This window comes from Protomyctophum bolini (assembly GCF_963924005.1).
Source record: "Protomyctophum bolini genome assembly, chromosome: 6".
Lineage (NCBI taxonomy): Eukaryota > Metazoa > Chordata > Actinopteri > Myctophiformes > Myctophidae > Protomyctophum > Protomyctophum bolini.
In genome coordinates this window covers 24335181-24350896 of record NC_137867.1, presented here as the reverse complement: position 1 = coordinate 24350896, position 15716 = coordinate 24335181, and the positions used below count along the sequence as shown (strand labels likewise).

Sequence of the window (15716 nt, the reverse complement as noted above, 5' to 3'; positions counted from 1 at the left end):
AGTGGTATTTTCTTGTAAACAAATCAATCATAATAGTAGTCAATCACTTGCCCCTTTGAATTCTTTATACCAGGGGTAACCAACCAGGGGTTCGCGATCTACCAGTCGATCGCGGGAACGTTTCCAGTCGATCGCGAAGTGTCCGACCCATTTGAATAATGTCAGTGCCGCTCGTCACATGCAAATTAATTTTGAGCAGAGCGCTGTGGCTCTGAGTTTGAGAATAGACCCCATCGTCCAAGGGTGTGTGTGCGTGTGTGGTGGGTGGGTGGTATCTTAGCAACACTGAATGATCTGTCCCATTGGTCGTGTGCTCGTATCATGAGCCAATGGCTGCAGCTCTGAGCTTCCCAGACCCAGGTTCACATCAAGGTTCACAACAAGCCGTAAAGAGAACTGACAGGTCAGCCACAGGGCTGCTACCATATTAGCAGCTGTGAGCGCTCTTCTCTTCTCGTGAAGAAAGCAGGACAGAGTTGTCAAATAAATCCCGCCGTCATTCATACTGTATTTATTCTCCGACCCGACATTAAAATACGGAACAACGTGCGTTCATTACGGGCTCGTGACAGGCTGCAGACACTTGAGTTGGGACTACTAGCCGATAGCGCCCTGCTCCTTCAGTTTTCGTTGTTCGTTGTTATAATATTTTTTATTATTGGGATTTGATCATTGATGCAAATTCTAAACATATGGATGCAGCTGCAGAAGTTGTGTTGCTTAAAGGAATGCATAGTTGCGTTCTCCTCAACTGCTGCGCAGCAACAACAAAAATATAAAAATGAGAAAAATATACTGAATATACCAGTCTGCAATGCAAACTAATAGGCGAGTGCACTCCAGGGCATATGCAAAGGGAAAGAATGACTTCTGTCCGTGACAATAATCAATGCTACAGTTTGAATTCTGTACACATGCACACATAGAGCAAAAAATATGATAAATATGAAATATGAAAACTTGTTGAAGTACAACACATGAGTCAAGTAGCTGCTTTTGTATCAAACCCTTTCCTCTTTACTGAGCCTACTGTCATTGAACTTACTATAAGTATTTATTCTAATTTAAGCTTTAGTCTTTGTGTGGATGTGTGCACATGCATTGAGCCTGTCAGAAATAGCAAAAAAACAAGTGTTTTTTCTAACACGTTTTAGTGGTAGATCTTGGCTTACAATTGGGAATAAAATGGGCTCTTGGGCTTGAAAAGGTTGGTTACCACTGGTTTATACTATTACTATACTATTATTATTATTATTATACTATTATATTATAGCTTTCCACTCACTCACTCAAATTCGCTCCATTTCCCTCATTGAATGTTCTAACAAATTGTCTAATCATGATGTTTTGCATAATATAAATATATATGAATTATCGTTTCATTTACTTGAGCATAATATATTTTCTTGTTTATCAAATGGTAAGTAATAACATGCGAATGCATAGATGTCTGTCAAATAATAAGGTAACACTGTTGTGTATAGTCGTGACATGAACCATTTCCATGGTTACTGTCATCCTTGTTGTAACTTTCCTCCCAGCTCGTTACTCGGTCTGCTTGTTTGTATTCATGGTGTGCAATTTAATGTATTTTAGTATCCTCAGTCAGTACTGCTACTTAATTTTGTCAATAGGGCATGCAAACCTTGCACCTTTGGTATGCAAATCCGGGGGGGGGGGGGGGGTCTTAAAGTTCTCCATCCTGGGGACAGATTTCCGTCCTGAGGATTTCATAGGGACCACTAATGAGATTTTTTAGGGGTTATATTGTGTACAGTGTAGAGATGGCCGTGGTGTGAATGACATGACTTGCTATCCTAGTCAAGTGATCAGGGGGGCAACGAAAAGTGCCAATGAGATCCTCATTATAATATTTTCTCCGCAGCTCCACGGCTTAATTAATAACAAGCGAGCGCCCATGTGTGCACGGACTCCTAAGTTGCATGCGTGCTGCTCAGGGCTCAAGCAGCCACTCGGCCTGCCCTGGTCTACGAACGACCAACAGTCGCAGCGGAGGCTCTTTTACAGCCTCCGCTGCGACTGCGTCACGTTGAGTGGTAATGTTTGATGTTAACGAAGGGCCGTGTATGTGTATACTGGTGTGTGTGTGTGTGTGTGTGTGTGTGTGTGTTAGCAGCATAGCTTGTCTTTGTGATTAGTGCAATAGCTCTTGTGGTTTCACAACATGCCATCGTGGTGAACTAATGAACAAATACGCTGGATGTTTTGCAACCAATGTTTTTCAAGCCCTACAGTAAGTTCAAGATATGAGTATTTGAATTGATTGGCCAGACTAGGAATAATACAACAGAACTTCAAAAGCTGCTTACATCCATGAAGCATGGATTGGCACACACAATCCGTAAAGGCAACTTTGGGAAAACACCATTTTACCACGCCAAAAATTGGTGTGCACTCACTGTGCGTGCCATGTTGTTCATTTTGTATGTGTTTTTCTCTTACACCGACTTTTATCCCTGTCTAGGACAGGGGTAGACCGATGCAAGTTTGGGTGGTTCCCCTTCCAAAACATTTTACAAATCTCATATTGGGACATGGTCTGAAAATGTCAGTCGGATTTCTTTTTTGGCTTTAAGCCCTACCGTGCACAATTTTGAAGGTGTATATCTGGTCAATGGATAGGCATATATTCTACCCTAATAGACAAGGGGTACACGAGCACATGGCCGTTTATCTGACTTTATCTGTGCTCCTTCTCCTACCAAACCACACTGTTAGCACACATCTCCATGCAAAATAAAATCTGCATGCTCCCAGAATACTGGACTACATTGCATCCACGCAACACATATATTTACTGTACAAATATTACTTTTGTCAAACACACTGTTATTGCGCAACATTTCACTGTGATGCAAATTGCATCACAACTTTCTAATTCCCCGGCACCTCCCCTTTTCACTGCACACATACACACGCACGTGCACACCTATGGTGCACATACACAGGGCACAGCAGCACGTGCGCACACACATACACAGGGCACAGCAGCACGGTACAGCACAGTATGCTACAGTACAGTAACGTACAGTACAGTATGGAACAGTACAGCAACGTACAATACTGTAGAAGAGAGAAGTAGAGTGGAGTACAGTAAGAGTGGAGTACAGTACAGTGGAGTGGAGTGCAGTACAGGAGTGCAGCGCAGCGCAGTACAGGAGTGCAGTGCAGTGCAGCGCAGCGCAGTACAGGAGCGCAGCGCAGTGCAGTACAGGAGTGCAGCGCAGCGCAGTGCAGTACAGGAGTGCAGCGCAGTACAGGAGCGCAGCGCAGTGCAGTACAGGAGTGCAGCGCAGCGCAGTGCAGTACAGGAGTGCAGCGCAGCGCAGTACAGGAGCGCAGCGCAGTACAGGAGTGCAGCGCAGCGCAGTGCAGTACAGGAGTGCAGCGCAGCGCAGTGCAGGAGTGCAGCGCAGTGCAGGAGTGCAGTGCAGGAGTGCAGCGCAGTGCAGTGCAGGTGTGCAGCGCAGTGCAGCGCAGTGCAGCGCAGTGCAGTACAGGAGTGCAGTGCAGTGCAGGAGTGCAGCGCAGTGCAGTGCAGTGCAGGAGTGCAGCGCAGTGCAGTACAGTGCAGGAGTGCAGCGCAGTGCAGTACAGGAGTGCAGCGCAGTGCAGTGCAGTACAGGAGTGCAGTGCAGTACAGTGCAGGAGTGCAGCGCAGTGCAGTACAGTACAGGAGTGCAGCGCAGTGCAGTACAGGAGTGCAGTACAGGAGTACAGTGGAGTACAGCGCAGAACAGGACAGTACAGAGGACTACAGTATACTATTCCCGCTAGGTTGCCACAATTACGACATTCAAGCAACTTATATATATGTATATAGAAACATTGCCACTTGCCATGCTTGCTTTTAGACGGAAATAAAAACAAGCAAAACAAACAATAGGGCCACTCAGCCAGGTTGCCAACTTTGCACTTTCCAAGCAACTGGATATATGAAAACATCATGGTTGCTATGTTTGCTTTTCCAAGTAAAAATAACAGAAAAAGTAGTATCACCCTTCCGCCATTGCCTTCTTCCCATTTGCGATGCGTGGCGCTAGGATGAGCGGGCCAAAGGACCGCGAAATTGTAGTTGCGAATGCAGTGAGCACTTACTATGAGACCTAGCAGATCATGTCTGTCTGTCTGTCCGTGTGTCTGTCCCGCTATCCAAATATGGAGTGTGTTGCATCAGCAATCACTCAGCTCCATATATGGGCACAAAAGGGGCCAGGTCCACATATACAGTAACAGCGGGACAGACACTCAGACAGACAGACAGACATGATCTGCAGGGTCTCAGCTGCATTCGCTTCCCGCGTTTGCGCGTCTTACTGGTATATATATGTCGGTAAATCCCTGTAGGCTACCCACATATTGGTTACGCATTTCACTTGAATAATGTTGTGTGCGCACGTGCGCGTGCGGAGAAAGACAGAGTTATTTAATGAAACTGAAGATTATAACGTGCTGTATTGGTAGTAGGGGTGTCCAACCGATAACCGTTAGCCGTTTATTTTGTTTACCGACAACACTAACGGCTAATGGTTTACCGATAAAAAAATATATATTTTATTTTGAAGCGCCGAGAGCGGGCACCGCGGCCAAAGCACCAAGCACACACACACACACACCCTCTTTCCACCTTTACTGTCAGTGCAACCACGCATGTGCCGTGACTTACTTCCCCCAAAACAAAAACACCAAAGCAACTGCATGTAGTACTAGTGGACTGTGGAAGCAGGAGGGAAAAAGAAAAAAAGACGAACACACACACAGCATTGCGCGCCCGCAGATCTGCCCTTCATGCAACGAACGTTGGTTCCTTAAACGGCAGATGCTGTTAGCTTGTTGCTAACGGGACCCCCCCCCCACTCTCTCTCTCTCTCTCAGACGTTGTCTCTCTCTCTCGCTCGCGCGCGCATTAGAGAGACGCTCTCTCTAACACGTCTTTCTGTCTTTCTCTCTCTCTAATCCTTCCTGATCGGTCCGCGATACATATGTGCGTATAGAAGAATAGCCTACGCACTAGTGCACTGATTGACAGCAGGCCGCGTGTAAACGGTGTATTTGTCTATTTTTAATGCGCAAAACAGCCCCTTCTTTCTTAACGGCTAACGGTTAATTAGCCGGCAAGTCCTGGCTGTAACCGGTTAATACAATCTTTCCTTTTGGTCATCCCTAATTGGTAGCCTATATTAGCCCAATATTGGCGTGACGCATTTCACTTGAATAATGTTGTGTGCGCACGTGCGGAGAAAGACAGTTATTTAATGAAACTAAAGATTAGAACGTCCTGTCTCGCCGCCTATAGCCTGCATGGCTATTCCTGTGTGTGTGTGTGTGTGTGTGTGGCGAGAGAGAGAGAGAGAGATTGTGGCTTCCAGGCGTGCGTGTGTGTGTGTGTGCAAGCCAGGCGTGCGTGTGCGTGTGTGTGTGTAGGCGTGTGTACTCGGCGAAAATAGCCAAAGCAATCCGTGTAATTGTAATATGTAGGCACAAAGCAACTACTGACAAAGAACAATGTTGATGTAAGTAAGACATTCGCTGAGTCAGTTATAATTTAAATGCAGAGATTTAGAAGGAATAAGCAAAATTGTGAGGCTACAATTCATCCTTCCTTCTTGTTTCTCTTCTCCTGCGGGAGCCGTGAGATCAGATTCTGAGAGCTAGTGTGAGCCTATTAGAAGACAGGGCAGTGTTGCCAGGTTTGTAAGCGAGTTGTAGTGTGTGTAAGTAGCGTGGTTAAAGGCCTTGTTTCTGGGCCTGTTGGGGCAACAGCATAGGCAACAGTGGTTAGTGTTCCGTGTAGGGAAGCCTCGGGGGTGTGGGTGATGGTGGCGATAATGTTTGTATTAAACAAATGCATTGGCGGCGTGAGTGTGGAAGGGAGGCATTATTAGTGCCAGTGCAAAAAGCATTGTTTGGCGGCTGGTGGTCAGTGTTGGCGAGGGACGTGACAGGAGGAGATAGGTCCCGAACACTGCGAAGGGTAAGTGTGTGACGTCACTGAGTGTGTGAGTGTAGTGTGTAAGATGGTGTTGTGGGCGTTGCAGTAGCGACGTAGCTGTTCGTGGCTTTGGGTTCCTTGCCATGTGTTGGGTACAACTTCTCAAATGTATAATAATGTAAAAGTGAGTTTAACATTGTTTAACGCAATCAAATAGGACTTTTCTGTTTGGATGTATGGGTTGTCAAGATCAAAGTAGTTTTTTGCCACTCAGTAGGTGTTCCTGCATAACTTCCAGGTATGATGATGATGTCCCGTGCATACTCTATTCAGGACATGGAGGTTGTTTTTGTTTGGGCAACATCTTTTTAACGCTTGCTTCAATTTCAGTCTTTTTATTATTAGTTTACTTTTAATTTGTTTTATTTATTATTTTTAAGCTCCTTTCTCTTCTTTGGTCTTGTTCACTTTAAAACAAATTGGTTCCTTAGCTTAATGGATCTGGGAAGCTCATCCTAATTAACTAGTATTGATACCATCATAAGATGTAATTTGTTGACTTTAATGCACTCATCTGCTTATTGCCACTCTGTGCCTCTGTTCTGTCTGCTGCATGGCCCCATTTCTGTCTCTTGGCACAGCACATGAAAACCAAGATGCCCATGGCCTTTTGTTGACACTAGCTATTTTTAGGGCTGAACAAGTAAAATCCTGCCATTGCATGATTCCTGGATTCTCTTTGACCTGTGGCTGTGACGGTTTCTCTTTTTAGAACAGACCGTCAAGTCTATCTGAGCTGGGGAGGTATATTAACTGTTATGGTGTTTGCTTTTGCTGACTGATCATTTTTTCTTTTCTTTTGTCTTATTTTTAGGGTAGAGCATGTCTTGGCCTAATTCTCTAACATCGCACTGTTTAATTTGGCTCTGCTCTCCCATGATTACGCTATTTGTGTATCTACCTATTTTCAAGTACAGTGGAGTGTCCTCATCTCACATCCCCTGTCCCCATGGCAACAATGTGACCAATGGTATTATTTGATTTTCCCCATCACACCTCAGTTAATAATTGCAAGGGTTTGTGTCCAAGTGATGCATTTTCAACACAGAAATATACACCCCTTTCTGTCGCGATGCCATTTGCATACCCGCCTATATGCCAAGACACCAGATTATTTTTTGTGTTTTGCTAACCTACTTATGATAGGCCAATTTCATGCTTGAAATATCTAGAACTTTAACCTAGTGACCTAGTAGATCATGATAAGTATTCTGTCTCAACTGTCTTGCACTTGAATCATGACTTTGTTGTGTTGTCTCCCCTTTCTTAAATTTTATTCATTTTTCATGAACAGAAATAGACAAGGACATACAGAAAGCAAAAAGACAAACAATTGAACATTACAGTATGTGTTGCCGACTCAGTAAATAAAAAGTAAAAACAGTAGATAATGCTGTAATTGTAGGAGATCACACACAGACAGGATAATAATAAAATGCAAACGATATGTGAGTGTACGTGTACATACACACACACACACACACTCACACGCATACACCCCCACACACTCACACACAATAATATTGGACAGTAAAGTACCGTATATAAAGAAAATAAATAACATCAGTTACCATCCCATCTATGGGGTCACCCTCTAGAAATATAAGCATCTATGTATCATAAACATGAGTATTTGTGTCAAGGATTCAAGGATCATATATTTTGTTTACATTCGGAGAAAAATAACAAAAAACAAATCAAAGAAAAAAAGAAAGCCAACCATTCTGGTTCCTAGCTCACCTGTTGTTCAGTAGTATAATCAAACCATTTTCCCCCATTTGTTTTCAAAAGACTCTCTCTTCAATCTCAAATTAGCAGTCATTCTCTCCATATTAGAATATAGAATATTTCTGAGACTATCTGGAACCATTCATCTATGGAAGGAGGATCTACCTGTAGCCATTTCCGAGTAATGGCTTTCTTCCCTGCAGCCAGAAAGATTTTCATCAGATATCTGTCACTTCCCATAATTTCATCTGGTAAATCTCCCAAATATAGCACCAAACAAGGATCTAATATTTGAAAACCCAGAATCTCCTGTAATTTCTCTGTGACATTTTTCCAAAAGGTGAGAATTTCAGAGCAACCCCAGAAAACATGATAGTGATTTACATCTACCTCTCCACAGTTTCTCCAGCACAACTGGGATATTCCAAGCTGTTTTGATTTAAGTTTTGGAGTGATAAAAAAGCGGGAGGTGTTTTTCCAGCAGAATTCACGCCAGGTGTTGGAACTTGAAGTTGTGTGTTGTGTTCTGCAAATATTTAACCATTGTTCACTTGTGATTTGGGCATTCAGTTCTTTCTCCCATTTCTCTTTGATGTAATAGGTTGTATGTTTTCTGGAGTCTGAAATACTTTTATATAATTTTGATACTATTCTCTTTGTTCCTTTCGTATGAGCCTGAGCAATCCTGCTACCCTAATAGACAGGGGTACATGAGCACCTGGCCGTTCATTCGTGCTCTATCTCCGACCAAGCCACACTTCCACCACACATCTCTCTATGCAAAATAAAACCTGCACACTCCCACAAAAGACATAGACTACATTGCATTCGCCAAAAATGTCTTCTTTACTGTTTAAATATTACTTTTCTGAAACACGCTATTCTTGCTCAACCTCAACAGCCTACGTCAGAATCGTCATGTTGGCGTCTACTACGCCAACTACGTTCACTTAATGGGGCCAGTCCTTCACAGTGACACACGCGTTAGATCAACCACGCGACCGGGATGGTTTCTACCCCTCAATGTCGTGCCTACTCTACACTGCCATCCCAAGTCCCCTCCCCCTTTCACTGCTCCTGTGTGTGACCTGTGAACTACTCTCTGACTGCACTGTGGCTTGATTTATATGTGCGAGGTTGAAATGTAATGCACATAAATTAATTATAGGTCCAGCAAGCAAATCATGATTGTCTGTTTGTGCTCAATAGGTCACCATCACATTCCGATTTTAGGTGTTGTGTTTTCTATGACATTTATTTGGGCCAGTAGTTTCATATCTATCCTTTTTCCGACCAACACAGAACATGCTAACGGTGTTAGCGCGTTAGCATCCATCTTGCTTTTGATTTATATGTGCGAGGTGGAAATGTAATGCACATAAATTAATTATAGGTCCAGCAAGCAAATCATGATTGTCTGTTTGTGCTCAATAGGTCACCATCACATTCCGATTTTAGGTGTTGTGTTTTGTATGACACTTTGGCCAGTAGTTTCATATCTATCCTTTTTCCTTTGACCAACACAGACCATGCTAACGGTGTTAGCGCGTTAGCATCACACAGCTTACAGCGTCAGTGTTGCATGAATACTTTCAACCATGACAATGCCGACTACTTTTGCTACACACACTTCCCAAGGATTATGGAGATGTCTTTATTTTTTTTTTAAGGTTGAGAAATGAAATAATTATGGTCGTTTCTAATCTCAGCATTTCACAAGAGAAAGACGTGGATGCCTTTCGCTGCGCTGTTGGCGTTGCCATGTCTCATAGAAACAAGTAAATAGGTCTTTAAAAAGAATCCCAAAACAAGCGCATATAACAGGGGTCTGTAACCTATTTTAAATGAAGTGCCATGTTTTTATTTTCTAGATAGTGAGTCAGCCACAAGCTCACATCACAACAATAATCCATGTAATAATCACAATAACAATACTAATAATAATAATCATAATAATCCTGCTACCCTAATAGACAGGGGTACATAAGCACATGGCCGTTTATCCAACAGCTTTCTCCGACCCAACCACACTTTCACCACACATCTCTATATGCAAAATAAATTCGGCACACTCCCAGAATACATATAGGCTACATTTCATTGAAAGAAATGTCTTAATTACTGAATAAATATTACTTTTGTCAACCACGCCATTGTTGCTCAACATCACCAGCCTACGTCAGAATCGTCATGTTGGCGTCTACTACGCCAACTACGTTCACTTATTGGGGCCAGTCCTTCACAGTGACACACGCGTTAGATGAACCACGCGACCGGGATGGTTTCTACCCCTCAATGTCGTGCATTTGCTGCGCCCTTCTAATGCTGCGCCACGCCTACTCTATACTGCTCCATGCGACTCGAACAGCGTCAGCAGCAGCAGCTCCGAGCCTCCGTCAGAAAGGCTGCCCACAGCACTGCACAGCCCCACACCCAAATGAATCGAATGAATGAATAAGGCGATTATATCGCTATTGCTCAGTGGATGGGACATTTACATTAAAAGCAATCGGATGGACGCGTGGATAACGGCATGGTTGTGTGCAATCGGAGGGAAAGCTTCCATAATCCATATAGCTTCCATGCTAGCTGCTTCAGACACAGGGGAGGGGAGGGAGAAATAGTGCGAAATAGCGCTTATGCAACAATTACCCTAAAACACAAACACCTCAACTCGATGTCATTGTGAATAAGAATTTCGAGCGAAATAATAATTTTTGGAAGGACACTTTCACCCAGTATGAAGCTAAATGTGGAAGCCGTGTGTGTCACACCAAAACGGCTGACCTATAGAATCCTGTAACCAGCCTCTCGCACTGCCTGCGAGTTGGCCCCGTCTAAGGCTCCGTCTTATGAGCAAATTTAGAACTTCCGGTCTGACAGCTAGCAGATTTAAGACATCCGGTTGCTTTCAGAATAAAATAAGATTATTTAATTCGTTAATTAAATAATTTTTACATTACATTATTAGTATTATTATTACATTACAGTTATTGTAAAGACACACATTATGTTTCTGTGTAAAAATAAGTAATTAAATAACATAAAAAAGTTATCTAAATGGATAAATGCTATTCACTGGAGTGCATGGACTTTATAAAGTGGACACTGGACAAAAGACGGCTCCGCCAGGCAACTATCTGGACATACCCACGCGTTTGGGAAGATGTCCTCTACCACCCCACAGTCTCCGCTAAGCGGGAGAGGTGTAAAATTCACAGCAGCAGAGCTTCTACTGGGGTCAATGCAAAAAAAAGTGCCGTTTCCAGACCCAGAATGGACACTGGACAAAGAGGCCTCCGCGAGGCAACTATCTGGACATACCCACGCGTCCGGGGAGATGTCCTCTACCACCCCACAGTCTCCGCTAAGCGAGAGAGGTGTAAAATTCAGAGCAGCAGAGCTTCTATTGGGGTCAACACTCAAAAAAGTGCCGTTTCCAGACCCAGAATGGACACTGGACAAAGAGGCCTCCGCGAGGCAACTATCTGGACATACCCACGCGTCCGGGGAGATGTCCTCTACCACCCCACAGTCTCCGCTAAGCGAGAGAGGTGTAAAATTCAGAGCAGCAGAGCTTCTACTGGGGTCAATGCAAAATAAATTACCGTTTCCGGACCCAGACTGGACACTGGACAAAAGACGGCTCCGCGAGGCAACTATCTGGACATACCCACGCGTCCGGGGAGATGTCCTCTACCACCCCACAGTCTCCGCTAAGCGGGAGAGGTGTAAAATTCAGAGCAGCAGACCTTCTATTGGGGTCAACACTCAAAAAAGTGCCGTTTCCAGACCCAGAATGGACACTGGACAAAGAGGCCTCCGCGAGGCAACTATCTGGACATACCCACGCGTCCGGGGAGATGTCCTCTACCACCCCACAGTCTCCGCTAAGCGAGTAAATGGGTGCTTATATTTCTATGTGAAATGTGGTGATGCTGGCATCACAATAGATGCCAGCATCACGCTGCCTCCGTCTAATAAGCACATTTACAACTTCCTGTTTGGAAACCGAAACAGATGCTTCTGACATTTGCCTGTGCGTGCTTAATCGTTGTACTTCTGAACACATTTCCCAAATCTCAGTGATTTATCCACACATCGCTCTGTGTGTGTGTGTGTGTGTGTGTGTGTGTGTGTGTGTGTGTGTGTGTGTGTGTCGCGTCGCCCTCCAGCTGCAATTGCGAGTGTGCGCTGTGTGCAGGGCACACTACTGAGTTTAAAACCACAGCTGAAACATGAAGTGGAGTCTGTCAATTCCCGCAATTTCCTTCTTCCCATATTGCGCTGCAACGACACTAGGATTGAGCCCCCCGAAGGGGGGCGAAATTCTAGTTAAATTAATACGTTTACTTTGGTTCATTTGTGGTTCACGGTTCTGCATTTCTTGATTGAAATGGTGACGTAGTTGGAGATATCTAAAGAAATCTTCCTTTTCTAGATAATATGTATCTCTCAGTTTCTGAAAGCTCTGTAACCGGTTTTCTTCCATAAGCTTATAGTAGGATGTGATGTTAAACCTCTGATCTAGTATCGCTGGCTTAAATGCCGTATCAAAGGCAACCCATCTCAGTATTTTTGGTTGCTTTTCTATTTTTAGTTGTTTGACGAGGAGGGTGTGCCATGTCTACTGTAGTGTGAAAGATGTGATTGGATCTAGTTTATCTAAACTGGCTTTGGTTAATTGTTTATCACCTAACATGGCTTGTATTGGGATATCCTGTTCACTTAGTTCTATGCTTTTCCATTTGGCGTTGTCTCCCCTTTCACTGTAATGTCTCTTCATTAAAAGTAGAAAGCTCACAGCCAACTAAAATGTGGTATAGGTGCAGGACAAAATCAACCTACATACAAATGGGAAAAAGATTCTACACACTTAATTACGCTCCCACAAATGTTATTACTGCAATGTGTCAATCAATTAACCACATCACATAAACTAACTACCTTTGCCTTTCTGTTTTTAGTTTTCCTGAAACTGCTCACATCCTGTGTGTGTGTGTGTGTGCGTTATATTGGTATGGCATAAGTGTTTAAACTTTTTTGTTTAAAGTATGCATTGCAGCTTACTGTTATAGCTGTTCTATTATTTGCCTTTACCCACTTAGATATTATAAAGGCAATATTGGTGATTATTTATCAAATATGTTTTGTAAATAGTTAATGAAACATAGTAGTACCCACAATATCATCACTATCTATAGGCTAGATATCGTGGCATTTGGCAAAATCGCATTCAGTCCAGCTATATAATTCAGGTGTAATATCCTGCACTTGCCACACTACCCAGGTCATTTTATTGGATGGGAAAATATAATTCTATACATACGTGAAAGCATCCTCGTTTTCTCACACTGCTGACAGGGGAACACTCGCCTGAATGTTGCTGCTAGCAGCATGCATTTGTAAAGAGGGCAGAGTTCATTGAGTCCAAGGAGCCTCACAATTGAACAATGCCAGAAGGTTGAGAATGTTGCATCTGAACACTGCTTCTTTTAGTTCTTGAGGATAGCCAATTAGCCATGGTCTTGCTGTTGTTGAATTCATTTTGTCCAACTCAGATTCTATTCAATCAGTCAGACTGACACCTCACATTGATAATGGACCCCCAGGTTATAGTTTAGTGAAGCATTTAGAGAATGGCTTGATTCTAATCCTGCCGTCATGCTGTAATTGCAAGGCTTATGCATTTCTTGTAAAATATCCTGTTCCAGGCACTCTGGAATAGTGGCTGCTTCAGTATGAACACTACTTGAAAATCTTTTGACATGATTTATCAGATCCTGAAGCTACTCCCAGTTTGGAGTAACGTGTATATAGTGACTAGCTTGTAAAATTCTATAAATGTGTGGATGTACAATGTTTATTTTTTTTAAATTGTATTCCTGTTTGTTTTATTTTTATTTGTATTATAATGTCCTATCATCTGTCTCTTAATGAGATTCATGAATCACGATTTTGAGTACTGTACCTTCTAAACCCATCCTCAATAAACTACATCTACAACAACTCTGCTCATTAAAATTAAATGTCCACCTGCCCATACACGGCATGACCCTCCCCTGTCTCTCTGTTCTCAGGTGTCTCTGAAATGCAGAGCTCCAGAGGTATCCCAGTGTGTGTTCCAGAGCTATGAGGCAGCGCTGAAGAACTGAATCACTCACAGACTAGAGTTACTAGAGAAGCATAAGGAGCAGCCCAAAGCTCTACCTTCCGTCTCCCAGATTTCTGGAACAAGTCCTGCCCTCACCCCATTTTTCAGACCCATAGACCATTATACTACCTTTCTCAAAACGGAAATCAATTCTGGTTGCTTGTAGCCTGGAGACCAGGTGTCTTCCTTTGGCATCCAGCTGCTTGATTGGAACATTTTAACAGTTTCTTGTTGGATTCTAATACTTTGCCCATCCATATTTCTAAGGCTGCAGAGGTTTGTGTGATGTCCCATGTCTAGCTTTATCCCATTCTCACGTATGAGTTTTTGATGTTTATATATTAAACACAATGTACAATTCAGTCTCAAATGTATCTGTCATATTGGCTAGTGCTACACCTGCATGATTTACAGACCCAGCCGTTTCTATGGCTTTCCTAGTTTGAGCCATTCTGGTTTGACCCCTTTTTTTAAAAGGGAAAGGAAGCCCCAATGTTTTGGAGCATATTGTAAAATGACATTTGTATTCCAATGAATGTCTTTGCTGCATCTGTTTCTGATTACCTCCATCTTAGCAAACCGGCGTCTATTTATAGTCTGTAATCAGCAGTCAAATCACCACAGTCAGCATATTTATTTGGGGGATTTCAAGTTAAAATATGACCGTACCAAGCTCCTGTTTCCTCACCTCGGCTGTTACCCAACCCTCATTCCCAAATCACCTGTTTAAATTGGAGTGCGTGTGTCTGTCTGGGTACAGGTTGAGACATTAAAGAATAATCTATATATGATCCTATTTTGTCTTATCTGTTGGACTTAACCTTATGTGATTTTGGGTTCTCATACCTTTTCAATTGTTTTTGTTCAAATTCATTCCTTGTCACAGGTCCTCCTATACCATCTCTTAAAGCGGAATGTCTTGTGTGCCGTGTGCATGGGTTTAAGTGTGCATTTCTCCCTTTTGGTGTGGGTAATCTGAAGACTGTAGACAGAGACTGTCTTGTAATCATTCCATTTGTTTAGTTTTTGTTTGTAGCACAATTAGTGTAAATCTGGCAATTGGGGTGAGAGTGGCAGATATGTAGTCATATCTGCTACAGTATGTGCTCTTTCTCACTTGGGGCCTCTTCTCTCTGCTAGCTTGATTTTGTTTTTGTTTTTTTTCTGTCTTTTCACTGTAGCCTTCCATGCACCTCAGCCATCTGAGAACAATGCTTGGAGGTAAAAAAACAAAGACCCAAATTATGTTTGTCTTTATAGAAAGGATCTAACAGTCAACCGTGTTCAGTTTTATTTTCTGTCTTTTTATTAGACTGAAATCTCTTTGACCAGTTCTGCAGGATGTATGCACTTACAGACGCCTTTTAGAGGTGTGTGTGTGTGTGTGTGTGTGTGTGTGTGTGTGTGTGTGTGTGTGTGTGTGTGTTTGTTTGTTTGTTTGTCTGTCTGGAGGTCAGGTGGGTGGTGGTGGTTGATTCATGATGCTGGTGATGGAAAAATTCTGACTCGATTTTGTTGTGTGCATTTCATTTGAGCCAGAACTATTAAAAATCGGATATATTCACACAAGTCTAGTTTTTCCATATGCATGCACATTGCACAGGATGTATGTATTAGACATTAGACATATGGACATCACAATCACATTGCCCCCTTTGCTGAAAAGGCACACAGCATTCGGAGGTGAAACATTATATAAACATTTAAACTACCAGTATTTAAAAAAGATTACTCGTCAATCATGAGAAAATAAAGTTAAAATACTACAGTGGTGGCATCAAAATGGGTATTGGAGTCATAGCCGACTGTAGCGTTATAGCT

At 42.9% G+C, this 15716-nt stretch overlaps 1 protein-coding gene across 4 annotated transcripts in view; it reads left to right on the top strand.

The window, feature by feature from the left end:
- The window catches only part of ap1b1 (adaptor related protein complex 1 subunit beta 1), a 43927-nt gene extending 28474 nt beyond the window's left edge, over positions 1 to 15453 (top strand). For all 4 annotated transcript variants that reach the window (XM_080765209.1, XM_080765210.1, XM_080765211.1 and 1 more), the window contains one exon: positions 13822 to 15453. In XM_080765209.1, the coding sequence (XP_080621335.1) occupies positions 13822 to 13896 (75 nt within the window). In that variant the 3' untranslated portion in view covers positions 13897 to 15453. The remainder of the gene's footprint in view (positions 1 to 13821) is intronic.
- Positions 15454 to 15716: the final 263 nt, after the last annotated feature.